Here is a 14,282-nt window from a genome sequence, read left to right on the forward strand (position 1 = left end):
TATATATATATAATTAAAAGGGACAAAATATGCAAATAAGTATTTTATTGGCCAAAACTAAAGTCCAATATAACTTGATTCACACGCGTGCAACATCAAAACTTATCATCTTCTTCCTTTGAGATTAAGGTTTAGTGTGGCAGCCATTTTTGTAGACAGTTTACGAATCTACTTTCAACGACATCATTTTTTGATAAAATATATTTTTTTTAAAAAGACAACATTCAGGCGTCTAAGCAACCGAGTCCGATTATACTGCTAAATCCACTAAATTATATGTTTCGTCTAATACCAACGCTTACAAACAAAACGTATATATGAAATCTTTTTAGTTTAACGTTTAGGTGATGCCTAGACGGCCATGTAGAACGCTTTTTCAAAACACTGCTAAAAATTCACCAATCATATTTTAAAACAAAGTTAAAAGTTACAGATTTTAAAACGTTAATTAAGAGGCTCAAGAGAGATGAAAAGAAATGTAGAAAGAATCAATTCAACATGCTTAGGTACAATGTTAGATAGTCCCACTTGGATATTCACCAACTTTGCCATATTAAACCTTTAAAATATATGAATAAAAAATAGGTTTCAACAACCCCATCGATTTAGTTTTAAGGCCAAAAATCGTTTATTGATTATTTTCTTAGTAGTTTTAATCATCAATATGTGTAGTCTTTCTTTAAAAGGAAGAAATTGAACAAGCGTTTATTAGAAGGTGGGCATCACTTTTAAACCCTAAGGTCACACCTATCTGTCTAGCTTAAACTAAGAGAAGAAGCAAATATGACACAAGTCTTACATAATTATGGCATATTGGAGCTGTTAGTGATTCTTTCTTACATAAACGATAAACCTTTGTTGGTATCACTTGCGAGCCTCTTTTTCTCACATATATATATATAAAGAAAGTTGGTAATGTTAAGAAAATTAATAATAAATAATAATAATTTGTTAAGTTGCTAACTTGCTATCAGCATTTAACAAAGAGTTTCGAGAAAAAATTAGGCATATTTAAAACTTAACACTTTTCGTTTAATAATCATTTAAATGATTATAACTATATATATGATTAACAAGTAAAATGATACTATTATTCCAAAATAATAGATCCAATTCCAACGCTTACATATTAGAAATATAAATCTATCTGATAAATTGGATGTTCACAAGTAATCAAACAAATATGAAAATAAAAATTAACGCTTCTCAAAATTGTTTGAATTACATAGATAAATCCGTATAAAACAAGTTTCTAACTTATTGGTTCAGTAAAGCAACATATTTCTTAAATACCAATGTATTTTTTGCAATCTGTTGCCATTTTTCACATATATATAATTTAGTAGTAAGTTTTTTCTTTGACTTTTTAATGATTATTTTTTTTATAATATCTATGTTATGTTAATAATCCAACAGCTCCTTGTGAGGTTAGATATATTTCGCTGCTACGATATTCTAAAAATGGGATGTACGTGGTGAATATACATTCTATTAGAGTTATAAAGACTATATATTAGGATAATATATCAACATCCACAAATTTATATTAGTACTATGTGCTTTTTGTATGTCTACGTTTCAGTTCAGAAAACACACAATTAGATATAAACCTACAGGTTTGTCTCTCACTTAACTCAAATGTGTGTCTATGGTAGCTTGAGTTGGGCCGTCGTTCAAGTGCTTTCCTTGAATGGTACAGCTCAGGTTTGCTCAAATTTCTGAAGCTAATTCTGTAAGGAAAACATATTAGGCTTTTAAAATAATGTTTAATCATGATATTATTCTAAAATATTTTGAAGCCATGTAACGGTACAAATATACGGAAATAGTATTAAGGATATCAATTAATGATTTATGATCGTATATGTAATGTTATATTTCTAAAGCAGCTACTATATGACTGAAACTGACTACATCTACATCAACTTAGAAGTTAGAACTTAAGCTTTTAAGGTTCATTTAAAGGATCATCATATATCTAGACTCTTTAGCCTCTAGTTTAGTTAGAAGTTAGAACTTTAGATTATTGTTCGGTGTGTGAAGAAATATGTTATCACAAAATACATGACACGACACGTGGATTTACTATATAGTATAACAATATTAGAAAATAAAAGTGAATCCGATAATCAACGTTATTCAGCTTTCTCTATATTGAAAACCTTTTTTTGGTAAAACTTTATTATATGCTAACATGATAACACGTTACCATGAACTTTGAAAGATTATAATCTGAATGTTATGAAAAACGATATAAACATTTCAATATATTTTTAACTTGCGTATATAATATTTTATAATTTTTCGGTTAGAATAACGATTTCAGATAAGGGATCCATATACCTAAATTTGTAATTATAAAAATACGAATCCATGTATATCTAAATTATGGGAGCGAATCAGATATGATATTAGTGGATATCTATGCACCTAGTTTGTATCTTCTAACTTCTAAAAATATTATAACAAAATAGATTTATAGTTTGGTCTAGAATAGCAACATAGCTACTTATGCTAAATGCTCCCTCGTACTATATTTATTCTACCCAAAAATATCATAATCAGATTCCAATGAACTAAACTCATTAGTCATTACCATGAACGTTTTAGTACCTAATCGTTTACAATAGCCAAATAGAAAGAAAAAAAAATGGGGCTATATGCATGCTAAAACTCAATCTTTGTCTTCAATAAAAAAAAAAGCAGTGAAGACAAAAAGTAACCTTTTAACCACTAAATCACCACCACATGGTTGCCTGATATACATGGCATCTAGTATTCTTTTAGTTACTCTGTTTAGTAATCATGCTAAGGGAAAAAAAACTAAAATAGAAACTTGAAAACATAGACAAAATCTCGAAAGAACGTTAGCATTTTATTTGGAAACGACAACTCCACAACTGACACGTAAAATATCTTCTTTCGTATTATTTTATTATGAATGATCTTTTTACTCATAATTAGCAGCAACAAAATACTTGGAGGTCTCCATTGGTTAACACGTACCGGTTATTCACCATTTTTTCCTAACAAAAATCTCTACACATCTTCAAAAGGAAAAAATGTATAATATAAAAAGAATTAAAAAGTGAATATCGTCAAGGAAAATCAAATGAATGTGGTAGGTGAAGGATTTGACGGAATTACCCTCGAAGACACGTTAAGACTTTCTTTTGGAAAAGAATTCATCTACTCTCTTTCCTCTCACTATATAATCTCTTCCTCCTCCACCATTCTATCTCAGCTTGCAAGTTCTCTTTAAACAGTAGAACTCCAAGCTTGTACTGTACTCCAAATACGCAGTCGTTTTTAATAGTTCTTCTTACCAATAACCAAAAAAAAAAAAAGCAGTAGCATTTTATTTTCCCAATCAAATCATGCAAGCTGTTTCGCCTGCTATGTCGTGTGATCTCAAATCCGTAATTCAAACGAATCTACCGGCTAAAAACGCGCGTTACTCTCACGCAAACGGAAAGCGCGTGTCTGTTCGTTGCAGTTATAGGTCTGAGTCGTTTAGCTTCCCTAATGGAGTCGGCTCGAGCCGAGCCGATTGGCAGAGCTCATGCGCCATCTTAGCAAGCAAAGTAGCTTCCGCTGAGAATTCCAGCTCCGTCACCGGCGGTTTAGCCGATCAAGTCGCCGCCGTTAACGGACACAGTAACGGCTCCGTCAATCTCAGCCTCGTTCATTCCGAGACGAAGAAGAACGGAAAGCCTGGATTGATTCAGCCGTTAACGATTACTGATCTCTCGCCGGCGCCGGCGCACGGATCCACACTCCGTGTGGCGTATCAAGGAGTTCCCGGCGCGTACTCCGAAGCTGCCGCCGGAAAAGCTTACCCGAACTCTGAAGCTATTCCCTGCGATCAATTCGATGTCGCGTTTCAAGCGGTGGAGCTCTGGATCGCCGATCGCGCCGTCCTCCCAGTCGAGAATTCTCTCGGCGGTTCGATCCACAGAAACTACGATCTCCTCCTCCGTCACCGTCTCCACATCGTCGGCGAGGTTCAGATCCCTGTCCACCACTGCCTCCTCGCGCTTCCCGGAGTCCGTGCCGATTGCATCACGCGCGTGATCTCGCATCCCCAAGCTCTTGCCCAGACGGAAGGATCGCTCAACAAACTCACTCCCAAAGCCGCGATCGAGGCGTTTCACGACACAGCGGCTGCGGCGGAGTACATCGCCGCGAACAACCTCCACGATACGGCGGCTGTAGCGAGCGCGAGAGCGGCGGAGCTCTACGGACTCCAGATCCTCGCCGACGGGATCCAAGACGACGCCGGGAACGTCACGCGCTTCCTGATGCTGGCGCGTGATCCGATCATCCCTCGCACGGATCGTCCCTTCAAAACCAGCATCGTCTTCGCCGCTCAGGAACACAAAGGAACCAGCGTCCTCTTCAAAGTGCTTTCCGCGTTTGCGTTTCGAAACATCAGCCTGACGAAAATCGAATCGCGGCCGCACCACAACTGCCCGGTCAGAGTCGTCGGCGACGGGAGCGTCGGGACGTCGAAGCATTTCGAGTATACTTTCTACGTTGATTTCGAAGCGTCGATGGCGGAGGCGCGTGCGCAAAACGCGCTCGCGGAGGTTCAGGAGTACACGTCATTCCTCAGGGTGTTGGGAAGTTACCCCATGGATATGACGCCATGGTCGACGCTACCTAGCGAAGACGTATGACCGTATGTATATTTATCACTATTATAATAACCTATGAAAAAAAAAATTATCATATTTGTTTAAATTTATAAGATACAGTGGGAAACCAAATCAAGTAGAAAATGTAGAGCTCGTTTTGGATGTGAAAGTAGGAGAATAATATTATTTTATATCTCCTGTGACCTATCACCAAATATTTTGTGTATGTGCTACTTTTGAAACAAGTTGTCAAGAACGGTTTGTAGTTTGGCTCTGATGATACAAATCAAATGAAGACATTTCTTACAAATAAAGTCTTTTTTTTTCGGTCAATTCAGATACTATGATTTAAGATTGATATGTAACGTATAGTATAGTATTCTTTTGGGTAACATAATGTAAACTTCCACGATCACATATAATCAGATTCCACAAAGACACTCTATTTTGCTTATTACATATTTGAGTTTAGATCTAGATGGTAAGTTGGTAACACAATTACGACAATATTATAAATCACAATGTTACATATGTTATACGTCATACTCGACTCTACGGTTTTTCAAATAGATTTTATGAGTAATATATATACAAGCAAAGGTTGTTTTCTAAAACAAGAAAGACTTTCAGTTTCTATTTTCTAAACCTTTAAGTTAATTATTAAATTACGACTCGATAAACAAAAAGAAACAAGTTGATAAATTACAAATGTCAAACTTTACGTGTGAACATAAGTTCGGTTTGATGTTTCTTCCTTTGAAACAAAGTATAGCCATCCATATGGTCGTGTACTATGCAAACTTCCATGAATTTTCATTGATTATTTTTTAGGAAAAATCTCAACTATCTTGATCAGGAAGCCAACTTTGAGTTTCCAAGAAAAAAAAACAGGCATATATAGTTTCCACGAAACTTAAGTGTTAATATGTTGTTTGAATATCTAACGTGACTTCATCGTAATTTATACTATGTATGTGTTCCCACCTATGTTTTATAGATTTTGTAGATACATTTCTAGAATGTCTCACAATTTTGTATATATGATGAACGTTAACGTGTTTATGAGAAGACACTGCAGCTGCCAACTAAAGGTAAACCAATAATAAATTCAAAAGAGAGTCTTGCCGTCTTGGTCATAACTTATAAGCATGAAACTTACGATCAAGCAGTACGAACTGATTTGAGCAGTTATTGGGTCCATCGACAATGATTGGAGATATAATGTGAATCATGCCATGGCGGCCTATTATACTCATAGACACGCATGTTCTATTGTATTAATTTTAAACTTATAATTGGAGACAAATGTGACGACGGTACAATATATAATTATGTCAATTTACTCTGTTATAAGGGTTTGGTGGGAGAGTGAAATTTGACATACCAATCGAAAATTTATTAACCTCGTCATGTGCTTTATTTTTCATGTGTTTTGTTTTTGTGATAGATTAGAAAGTTGTCTTCTTCTTTTTTCTTAGTATTTTATGTTTGGAATCAGTTTTTGATAGTATACGTGTGTAAGCTTGAATCATCATTTCTCAGTCATATTTTTGAAGCCAACTACTTAATTAATCATGTATCACTATCATTCATTCGCCATGACAAGACAAATATGATCAAAACACTTTCATTATCTTATTAGTGTTATAGAAGGGTTAATCAAATCAGGAGTGGAGTGGGGTGGTAGGTAGGAGAAAGGGAGATCGAGCACACTGTGGTAGTTGGTGAGTGGGGAGGGACATGCACTTAGGATCTGCCGACTTGTCTAGATCCCGGTTAAGCATTTGGTTTTGGTTTTGGTTTGATTGCGGTTTAAGTTATACTGCATGCTCTTAGTGACTAGACAAAACTCTATGGAAGAATCTGTTTGTGGTCCAAGAAATGGCATAAGATGGCATAAGATAAACGAGGTTATGATGTGTTGCAAGTGGAGGTTTTTTGCGCTTTTGTATATTGTTTTTCTTAAATTATGAGCGCAATATTTCTAAGTAATATGAAGACATGGAAGCCTACGTCAATAGTTAATTTTTAGTGAAGTTGTTCATAACTTATAATTAATATTTTGCATTGTTTAATTCTTATTCTGCTTAGAGTAAAAATAATAATTATTATTCTTCTGTTTATTTCTAGTCCTGTGAAACTCGTACAAATTATATTATTATGTTGTTTTGAATGATTATACATGCATCTCTCTAACGTCGCCCGTTCTAACAAAGAATGAATCAGGTTCTTGTGTTAGGTATTGTGATGTAGAAACACTTTTTTAGTTAACTTACGTAATAATCCAAAAGTTTCTTAAATCTTCAGATATATTCTCAAATTAATCTATAGAAATTTGAAAATCAAGTGATCGATGAAGAAATGTTTGGTTTAAGAAAAATATATATAACCGATCTCAAAACGTTATTTATTTTGTTTTTTGCTATTCCATTAGATTTTATCGCTAAAAAAAGAAAAGCTTCGGTTAAATTGGACTATAAAAAAACTTGTAGATTTCTAGGATTTGTTTTTTCTATAAGCCTTTGCTCTTGTAGCTAGATTGGTCTGCGAAGGCACTGTAAATGCAACATGTGACTGGTTCAATGGTCGAGCAAGGCAATGAAGAGAGAGAGAGCAAGGAGAAATGTTTTTTCTATAAACTTTATGTAACGCGCGACTGCCGAGTTTTTTTTTTTTTAATAAAAACTGCCGAAAAATATATTCATGGAATTTCCCTTTTGTAAATAATGTAATATATGAATTTTGTTCCACAAAATAATGTTTTTTTTTGTTCATTAAGGTTATGGTCTCCAGTGGTTTTCAAACACCTTTTTTGGCTTTTTCCACTGAACGTGAAAATTCGAACCTATTTATGATAGGTCATGCGTGACATATGGGGATTAACCATTAATTCAGCAGTTTTCTTCTTTGAATTATAATATTAATATAGAAAATCATTACAACCTCCAACAAAAAAATATCCATAACCACACAAGTTCAAAAGAGAAAAGGCCAGAAAGAGAGCCAAAATATGAATATACACACAAAAAGATGAACTAGAACCACTACTAACGAGCAATCAATTTGATCTGTCTATAAACGGTGATAAATCACCATTTCAGGAAATCATTACAAGCCTCTTCGAGTTAAGCTTATAATATATTAAAACCTGACTTAAACACTTGTAAGTTGTGTTTTAAATCAAGATAATAAGCAAGCCACTGATAAAATCTTCTTGTTTTCATGGTATTCTTATTATCTTTATTTTTCTCTTCTCTTGAACTTTTTTTTCTTTAATAATGCCTTTATTTTGTTTCAGTTTTTCAGAAAATTGGTGATGATCTACACAAACATTGAACAAGTTAATGCTGCCTACTGATCAGGATGATCTGCACACTTAGATTCATACAATATTACTGAATTTGGTTTCGCTTTGTCAATGATGTTCTGAAGAAACTAGTGAAGAAAAAATTGGAATAATTTGAAGTTGTCAAAAATATTGTTTGCCTAAGGATGAAGCCGAGCAACAAAAAGAGGGCGAATGAATCTGCATCCATAACGCCTGACTCATCAAAGAAGGCCAAATTTGGCAGCAGTAGCAGCCTCTACTCCTCGGAGGACAAGTTACCTTGTTTTTGAAGGTTCATCTGGTTCTGTTCTTGATAATCACTAGTTAGTTATATGAGTCGTTCTAGCATTAACTGTATTAAATATGACAAATAATCAGAATGATGAACGTCTTATAAAGTTCTTCAATAGAACTTGTAAGAGTGAGTGATGAAACAAAATGTTTTTTTGGCTTAAGAACTCATTGTCTTTTTGCATTTGCTTCCCTAGCCTCGCTCAGATCTATTCTTCAAATCAAAATAGTTTTGATTCTGTTTTTACATACAAAAATTAACATTTTTATAAACTAATTTTATTAAATTACATGAACTTCCAACTCAAAACCAATTGGTGAGTTCACTCATGTTTCTTATATAATAGATTTCTTCCAATTTTTGATGTGATATATATTTCTTATAATACTTCCCTCTGGAAATGATAGTTCTGTGGCCATCAATCTCAATATGTTTGGGTTTGGATCAATAAAATCAACTTTGGGTCAGGTTAATAATGGATTAGATTAAATCGTATAGATCAAGTTCTAATATCATATTAAGTTAAGTGAGCTACAACTCAAAACCAATTGGCAATGAGTGAATTGACTAATATTTTTTATATATTGCTTAAAATCTCATTCTAACTTCTGATGTTGGATATATTTCCTAGTAAATTTTATTGGTTTTTCACAAACATCACTTACATTGTACCTTTAATCATGACTTAGTTTCAAGAAGATATACAGATATATCGAGCTGTAAATTTTTGTTCTGAATGATCTTTTTTTTTAGATCATATGCCGTTGATTTCAACCTTTTTTTTTTTTTTATTCCGTCTTTCTATTAGCTAAGAGCGTGTTGGTGCCTTGTTCAAAGAGCAAAGCAAATCTGAAGAAGCACAAGGAGATATCTGAGGTTAGATTCTGTGGAAATTAGTGTATATCTGTAATATTAAAACTACCTACTAAGAAGCTACGAGCAGTTCACGTTCACTTAATTTCTCTATTTTTATGAGTTTAATGGTTTATACAGCTTTAGCTGAACACTTTTGTTTTTTTACTTTTGCCTTGAAAACTTAAGAAATTACCCTGTTAAATCGCATCGACTCTATTGAAAAGTTATGTACTTATCCTATGAGGTTGTGATGTTTCATTCTTTGACAATAACCATGTAATTTGGTTGATTTCTGCAAGAATATGATGATGAAAAAATTGTCTCGAAAAATGCAAGCCAGTAAAGAGTTTGATTTGTTTTTACCAGTTTTGTAATTCATTACTTTTAATCCAATTGCAGGAAATCAAAGAAATCTATCAAAGAGTTGTCTGAAGATATGAAGAAACTACAAGAGATTCTATTGAAAAATGCCGATCTGCTAGAGGTTTCATTGAAGATATATATGTTTCATTGAAGATATACATTCTTAAAAGAAAAATTAATGGATTTATTAGTAGTACTCAACTCAAGCATAATTAATTACGTGCATTTTATAAAATTATGAAACTTACAGGGCGGAAATGAATAAAACAAAATAAACAGGGTCGAAATATGAATTATCGGAATGTTTTTTTTTTCAGTGTTCGTTTTATTTTACACACAAAATAAACCCTTTGAACATTAAACACCAAAACCTCACCTTCTCACACTCTCTTATCTGCAAACACTCTTCAACATCCACTTCCTCCTCTTTCCTTTATCCCTCCTCCCATGGACGACGACTCACCCGAGCTCACCGAGTCACAGCAGCAACAGGAGGACCCGAGTCAAGACCAACAATCACCCAATGCGGATGATGAAGAAATTGGCTCCGGCTCTGACTCGGACTCGTCCTCCCAATCCTCCGGCGACGATTTCTACATCTCCGACTCCGACAACGAAGCTGAAGGCGATACCGGCATCCTCAACTACGTGCGACCTAGCGACATACCTCCTGATCCCAACGCTAACCCGGAGACCAACATCCGCCGATTCAATCGCGTGCTCGCTAGCAAGCGCGTTAAGCGTCTTCAGGAGGAAGAAGAAGACAAGTACACGTTCTATGAAGATCTCTTCGATTTCCCCAGGGACCCTGAACGGTGGAAGGAAGAGGATCTCAGGGAGATTTGGGCGGATGCTCCATTGGAGATGAAGAAGCCCGGTTGGGACCCGGTTTGGGCCGACGAAGAGGATTGGGATGTCGTCAACGAAGAGATTCAGGAAGGTCGAGATCCTGGGATTCAGCCTTTCTATGTTCCGTACAGGAAACCGTTCCCGGCGATTCCAGATAATCACTATGATATTGATAACGCTAAAGCTGTTGTTGAGGAGCTTGATAGGATTGAAGAGTTTCTTCAATGGGTCAGCTACATTTTCCCTGACGGAAGCTCGTAATACCCTCATCTTCCCTGATATTTGTTGTTGTTGTTGTTGTTCTATTAGCTGCAGATTGACTTCTCGTGAAGTAGACATTCTATGTTGTACATTGTTCTTATCTAAGTAGAGTTTGAATTGTAGAGCATTAGAAACTTTCTAGGGATCAGGTTCAAAAGATTTCTTCATCTGTTTGGGTAGCTTTGAGGTGAATACTTCCATCTTTGTTATCTTGATTTAGTAGCTTCATATCTCACCATTTTCTCTCTCTTTTGTTCATCGCTAAAGGTATGAAGGCACTGTCTGGGATGACTTGGCTCAGGGCAAAGGTGTTTATATTGCTGAAGAAGGGCTTGTTAGGTGATATTTCTGATTCGTGGTTTTACCTGTATTTTCTTTCTCTTGTTGATGTTGTACATAAATTTTCGATGACCCAAGAAATTTTTTGGGTGTTGGTTATGTTAAGGTATGAGGGTGAATGGCTTCAGAATGATATGGAAGGTCATGGGGTTATTGAAGTTGACATTCCTGACATTGAGCCCATGCCAGGTTCCAAGTACGATTATCGTTCCTATTAATCGTCCCAGGGGATTCAATGGACATAGTCGTTTGAGTAGGATAACGGTTCTTTCTTTCTATGTAGGCTTGAAGCTAAGATGCGTGCTGAAGGAAGGATTATCAAGAGAGATTATATGACTCCAGAAGACAGAAAGTGGTTGGAAATGGATGTCGAGGACAGTATTGCACTTACTGATGGGAATTACCAAGTTCCCTTTTATGAAAACGAAGAGTGGGTCACGCAGTTTGGCGAAAAACCGTGAGTTTGCATTGATAAAATCCTTACTGGATGGCTTACATCTTAGCATTGGGCTAATATGTTGATTTGTTGACCTCATTAGATATATTGCTGGACTAGACGATTACTTGAACTAATATTTTAGCTGATTCCATCTCTATTCGTATTTAGACATTGTATATGATATGGTTTTTTGTACTAGGGAGAAAGGTCGGTATCGCTATGCTGGTCAATGGAAGCACGGTAGAATGCATGGGTGTGGTGTCTACGAAGTTAACGAGCGCCTCCTATATGTGAGTAAAAGGAAAAACTGGTCGTGATTACATTAAATTCTCTCTGATCTGATTAATCCTAAAAATAGCTTCTATATTTGGTACCCCTCGTATGAATCCTTGATGGTTAAAGTATAATGTTATCCTCGATGACACATTTTCTTTGGTGAATATTCGTGTCTGTGACACTGGTTTATACCTTAATGGCAATGCAGGGTAGATTCTACTTTGGGGAGCTATTGGATGAGGAGCATGGCTGTACCGTAGATATTTGTGCGGTAGTTATCCATTTTTTTTCTTCATGATACATATAAGTTACAGCAAAGAAGGAATGATAAATATACTGATGTGAACACGTTTTCAGCTGCATTCTGGTTTGGCAGAGGTGGCTGCCGCTAAGGCGCGAATGTTTGTAAACAAACCCGACGGAAGTATGGCCCCTCTTCTTTACCATTACTTATGTTATTGTTATATATTTTAGGTATTTAAACCAAGACATGTTAAAAGGGTTGTCGTATTTTTTTACATCAGTGCAGGACTTTGTCTAGTAACCGTCATTCTGTTTGAACTATATGTTTTGCTTTTATTTCAAGCAATGTCTAGCTTATGGAAAAAAGAAGAAGAAGCTGGTCATTTTACAGTATGGTGTTAGTTTAGTTTGGAGCTGAAGGTGTTTTTTTTTCTCTTCTGTATATGCAGTGGTTAGAGAAGAGAGGGGCCCATACGGTGATCCTCAACATGCTTATTTTTATGAAGAAGATGACGTGTGGATGGCGCCGGGTTTCATTAACCAATTTTATGAAGTGCGTCATTTTCTCATCAAGTTTTTCGAGTTGGTTCACTGATCACACAAGGGACTTAAGAATCTGTCTTTTTGGTAGGTACCTGAGTATTGGGAAGCCTATGTAGATGAGGTGGATCAAGAAAGAGAAATGTGGTTGAACTCTTTTTACAAAGCTCCTTTGAGGTTACCAATGCCCGCTGAGCTCGAACATTGGTGGGAAAACGGTAATGATCCTTAACGTTTTTGGTCTTACATTGATGAATATGGATGTTCTGTTGAACGTTTTACTGAGTCTTAAATTTTTCTTGATCAGTGGAGGTGACACCAGAGTTTGTCTTACTGAACAAAGAACCCGAACCTGATCCAGAAGATCCTTCGAAACTTGTCCAGAAGGAGGACCCTGTTATTTTACACACGCCAACGGGTCGGATAATCAACTATGTCGAGGATGAAAAGCACGGCGTTCGACTATTTTGGCAGCCTCCTCTGGAGGAAGGGGAAGATGTGGATCCTGCAAAAGCCGAGTTTTTGCCACTTGGGTTTGATGAGTTTTATGGGAAAGAAGTGGCCGTGAAAGAGGAACACCCGGTTAAAAAATTCGTACTTGGAATTGAGAAAGCGATGAAGCCATTGCTTGACGGATTAGAGAAATGGACAGAGGAGAAAAAGAAAGCAAACGAGGAGAGAAAGGAGATGATACAGAAGGAGCTTGAGTTAGTAGAGGCTGAGATTTGCTTAGAGGAGGCTATAGAGGATATGGATGAGGAACTAAAGAAGAAAGAACAAGAAGAGGAAAAGAAAACCGAAATGGGTTTGACTGAAGAGGATGAAGATGTGTTTGTCCCGATTTATAAAGAAGAGAAAGTTGTCACTGCCAAAGAGAAGACACAAGAGAAGAAAAAGGAAGAGGAATCCAAAGATGATGATGACGATGATGATGATGATGAAGGAAGAGATGATGATGATGATGATGATGATGATGATCTTGGACCATCGAGTTTTGGATCTGTGGACAAACGAAGTAGGAATTCTCCCTTTTCAACATCCTCATTGTCTTTTGCTTCGTGTACCCTCTTTCCCGCGGTAATATTTTCTCCCTTTTTACTCTCGTATTTAATTGACTAGACAACATTAGTGTTCATATGTTTCTATTCGTTTACAGGTACCGTCAACACTAGAGAGATCTTTTTTAGCATGGAAGCAAAACCGAGCAAAACCATCAAAAACGATCTCAGGAATCATCAAAGGTGCAGATAAAAACCCATCAGCTTCAATCCATTTTCCACCATTGTTAAGTAACCAAACCAGATTGAAGATGGTAAAGGTATCAAACCCGGGTTGTGTCCAGAGAAGCTCAAGATCTCAGTCTCAGTTATTGTCTCTATCGCGTCTACTATCTTGCAATGCATCATGTCCTTCTCCTGAAAGCAGCTCCGGTGAAGACCTAAGGTTTTCCGGGAAACAATATCAAGGTTGGCTCAGGAATACACCTGTTGGGGAAATGGACGCTGTTTTGTCGCTTCAGGTTCAGGCAAAGTGTTCTAATTTGTTTGCAGAGACTCCTGTCTTGTCTTGAGTCTCTTCTTGCTTAGCTTTAGCTTTGAGTTTTCTTCTTCTGTACCCTTCAGGCTTCTTCTCCTCTTCTTTCGTGGTGGACAGATATCATTTGAATTCTTTTTGTTGTATTGTCTAATAAATATTTATCGCAACTATAAAAAAAAAAACTGAAGATTATCCATTGCTGCTTTATTCTCTTCTAATGACGAAGATAATCTCTGAATAAGTTAATTTGTCAATTCTGGATCTTTATCAATATATTTAACTAATTATTCAATTATGTGAAATCTCCAAAATGTGAATGTTTTT

General features: G+C 36.1%; 2 protein-coding genes across 2 annotated transcripts; both read left to right on the forward strand.

The window, feature by feature from the left end:
* The first annotated feature begins 3,087 nt into the window (after positions 1-3,087).
* On the forward strand, positions 3,088-4,970 carry LOC18019238 (arogenate dehydratase 5, chloroplastic). Its single transcript, XM_006400705.2, has one exon. It carries the CDS (start codon positions 3,378-3,380, stop codon positions 4,677-4,679), a length of 1,302 nt encoding a protein of 433 aa, XP_006400768.1. The 5' UTR covers positions 3,088-3,377; the 3' UTR covers positions 4,680-4,970.
* Positions 4,971-9,852: 4,882 nt separating this feature from the next.
* LOC18019239 (protein TIC 100) lies at positions 9,853-14,170 on the forward strand. The gene is made up of 11 exons (XM_006400706.2): positions 9,853-10,581; positions 10,853-10,924; positions 11,031-11,120; positions 11,208-11,381; positions 11,563-11,653; positions 11,848-11,910; positions 11,997-12,063; positions 12,332-12,435; positions 12,514-12,640; positions 12,730-13,499; positions 13,579-14,170. Exons 1-11 carry the CDS (start codon positions 9,923-9,925, stop codon positions 13,990-13,992), a joined length of 2,631 nt encoding a protein of 876 aa, XP_006400769.1. The 5' UTR covers positions 9,853-9,922; the 3' UTR covers positions 13,993-14,170.
* The last annotated feature ends 112 nt before the right edge of the window (positions 14,171-14,282 follow it).

The sequence above is a fragment of the Eutrema salsugineum genome, unplaced genomic scaffold (genome assembly GCF_000478725.1).
Source record: "Eutrema salsugineum unplaced genomic scaffold, Eutsalg1_0 scaffold_2, whole genome shotgun sequence".
NCBI classification, from domain to species: domain Eukaryota; kingdom Viridiplantae; phylum Streptophyta; class Magnoliopsida; order Brassicales; family Brassicaceae; genus Eutrema; species Eutrema salsugineum.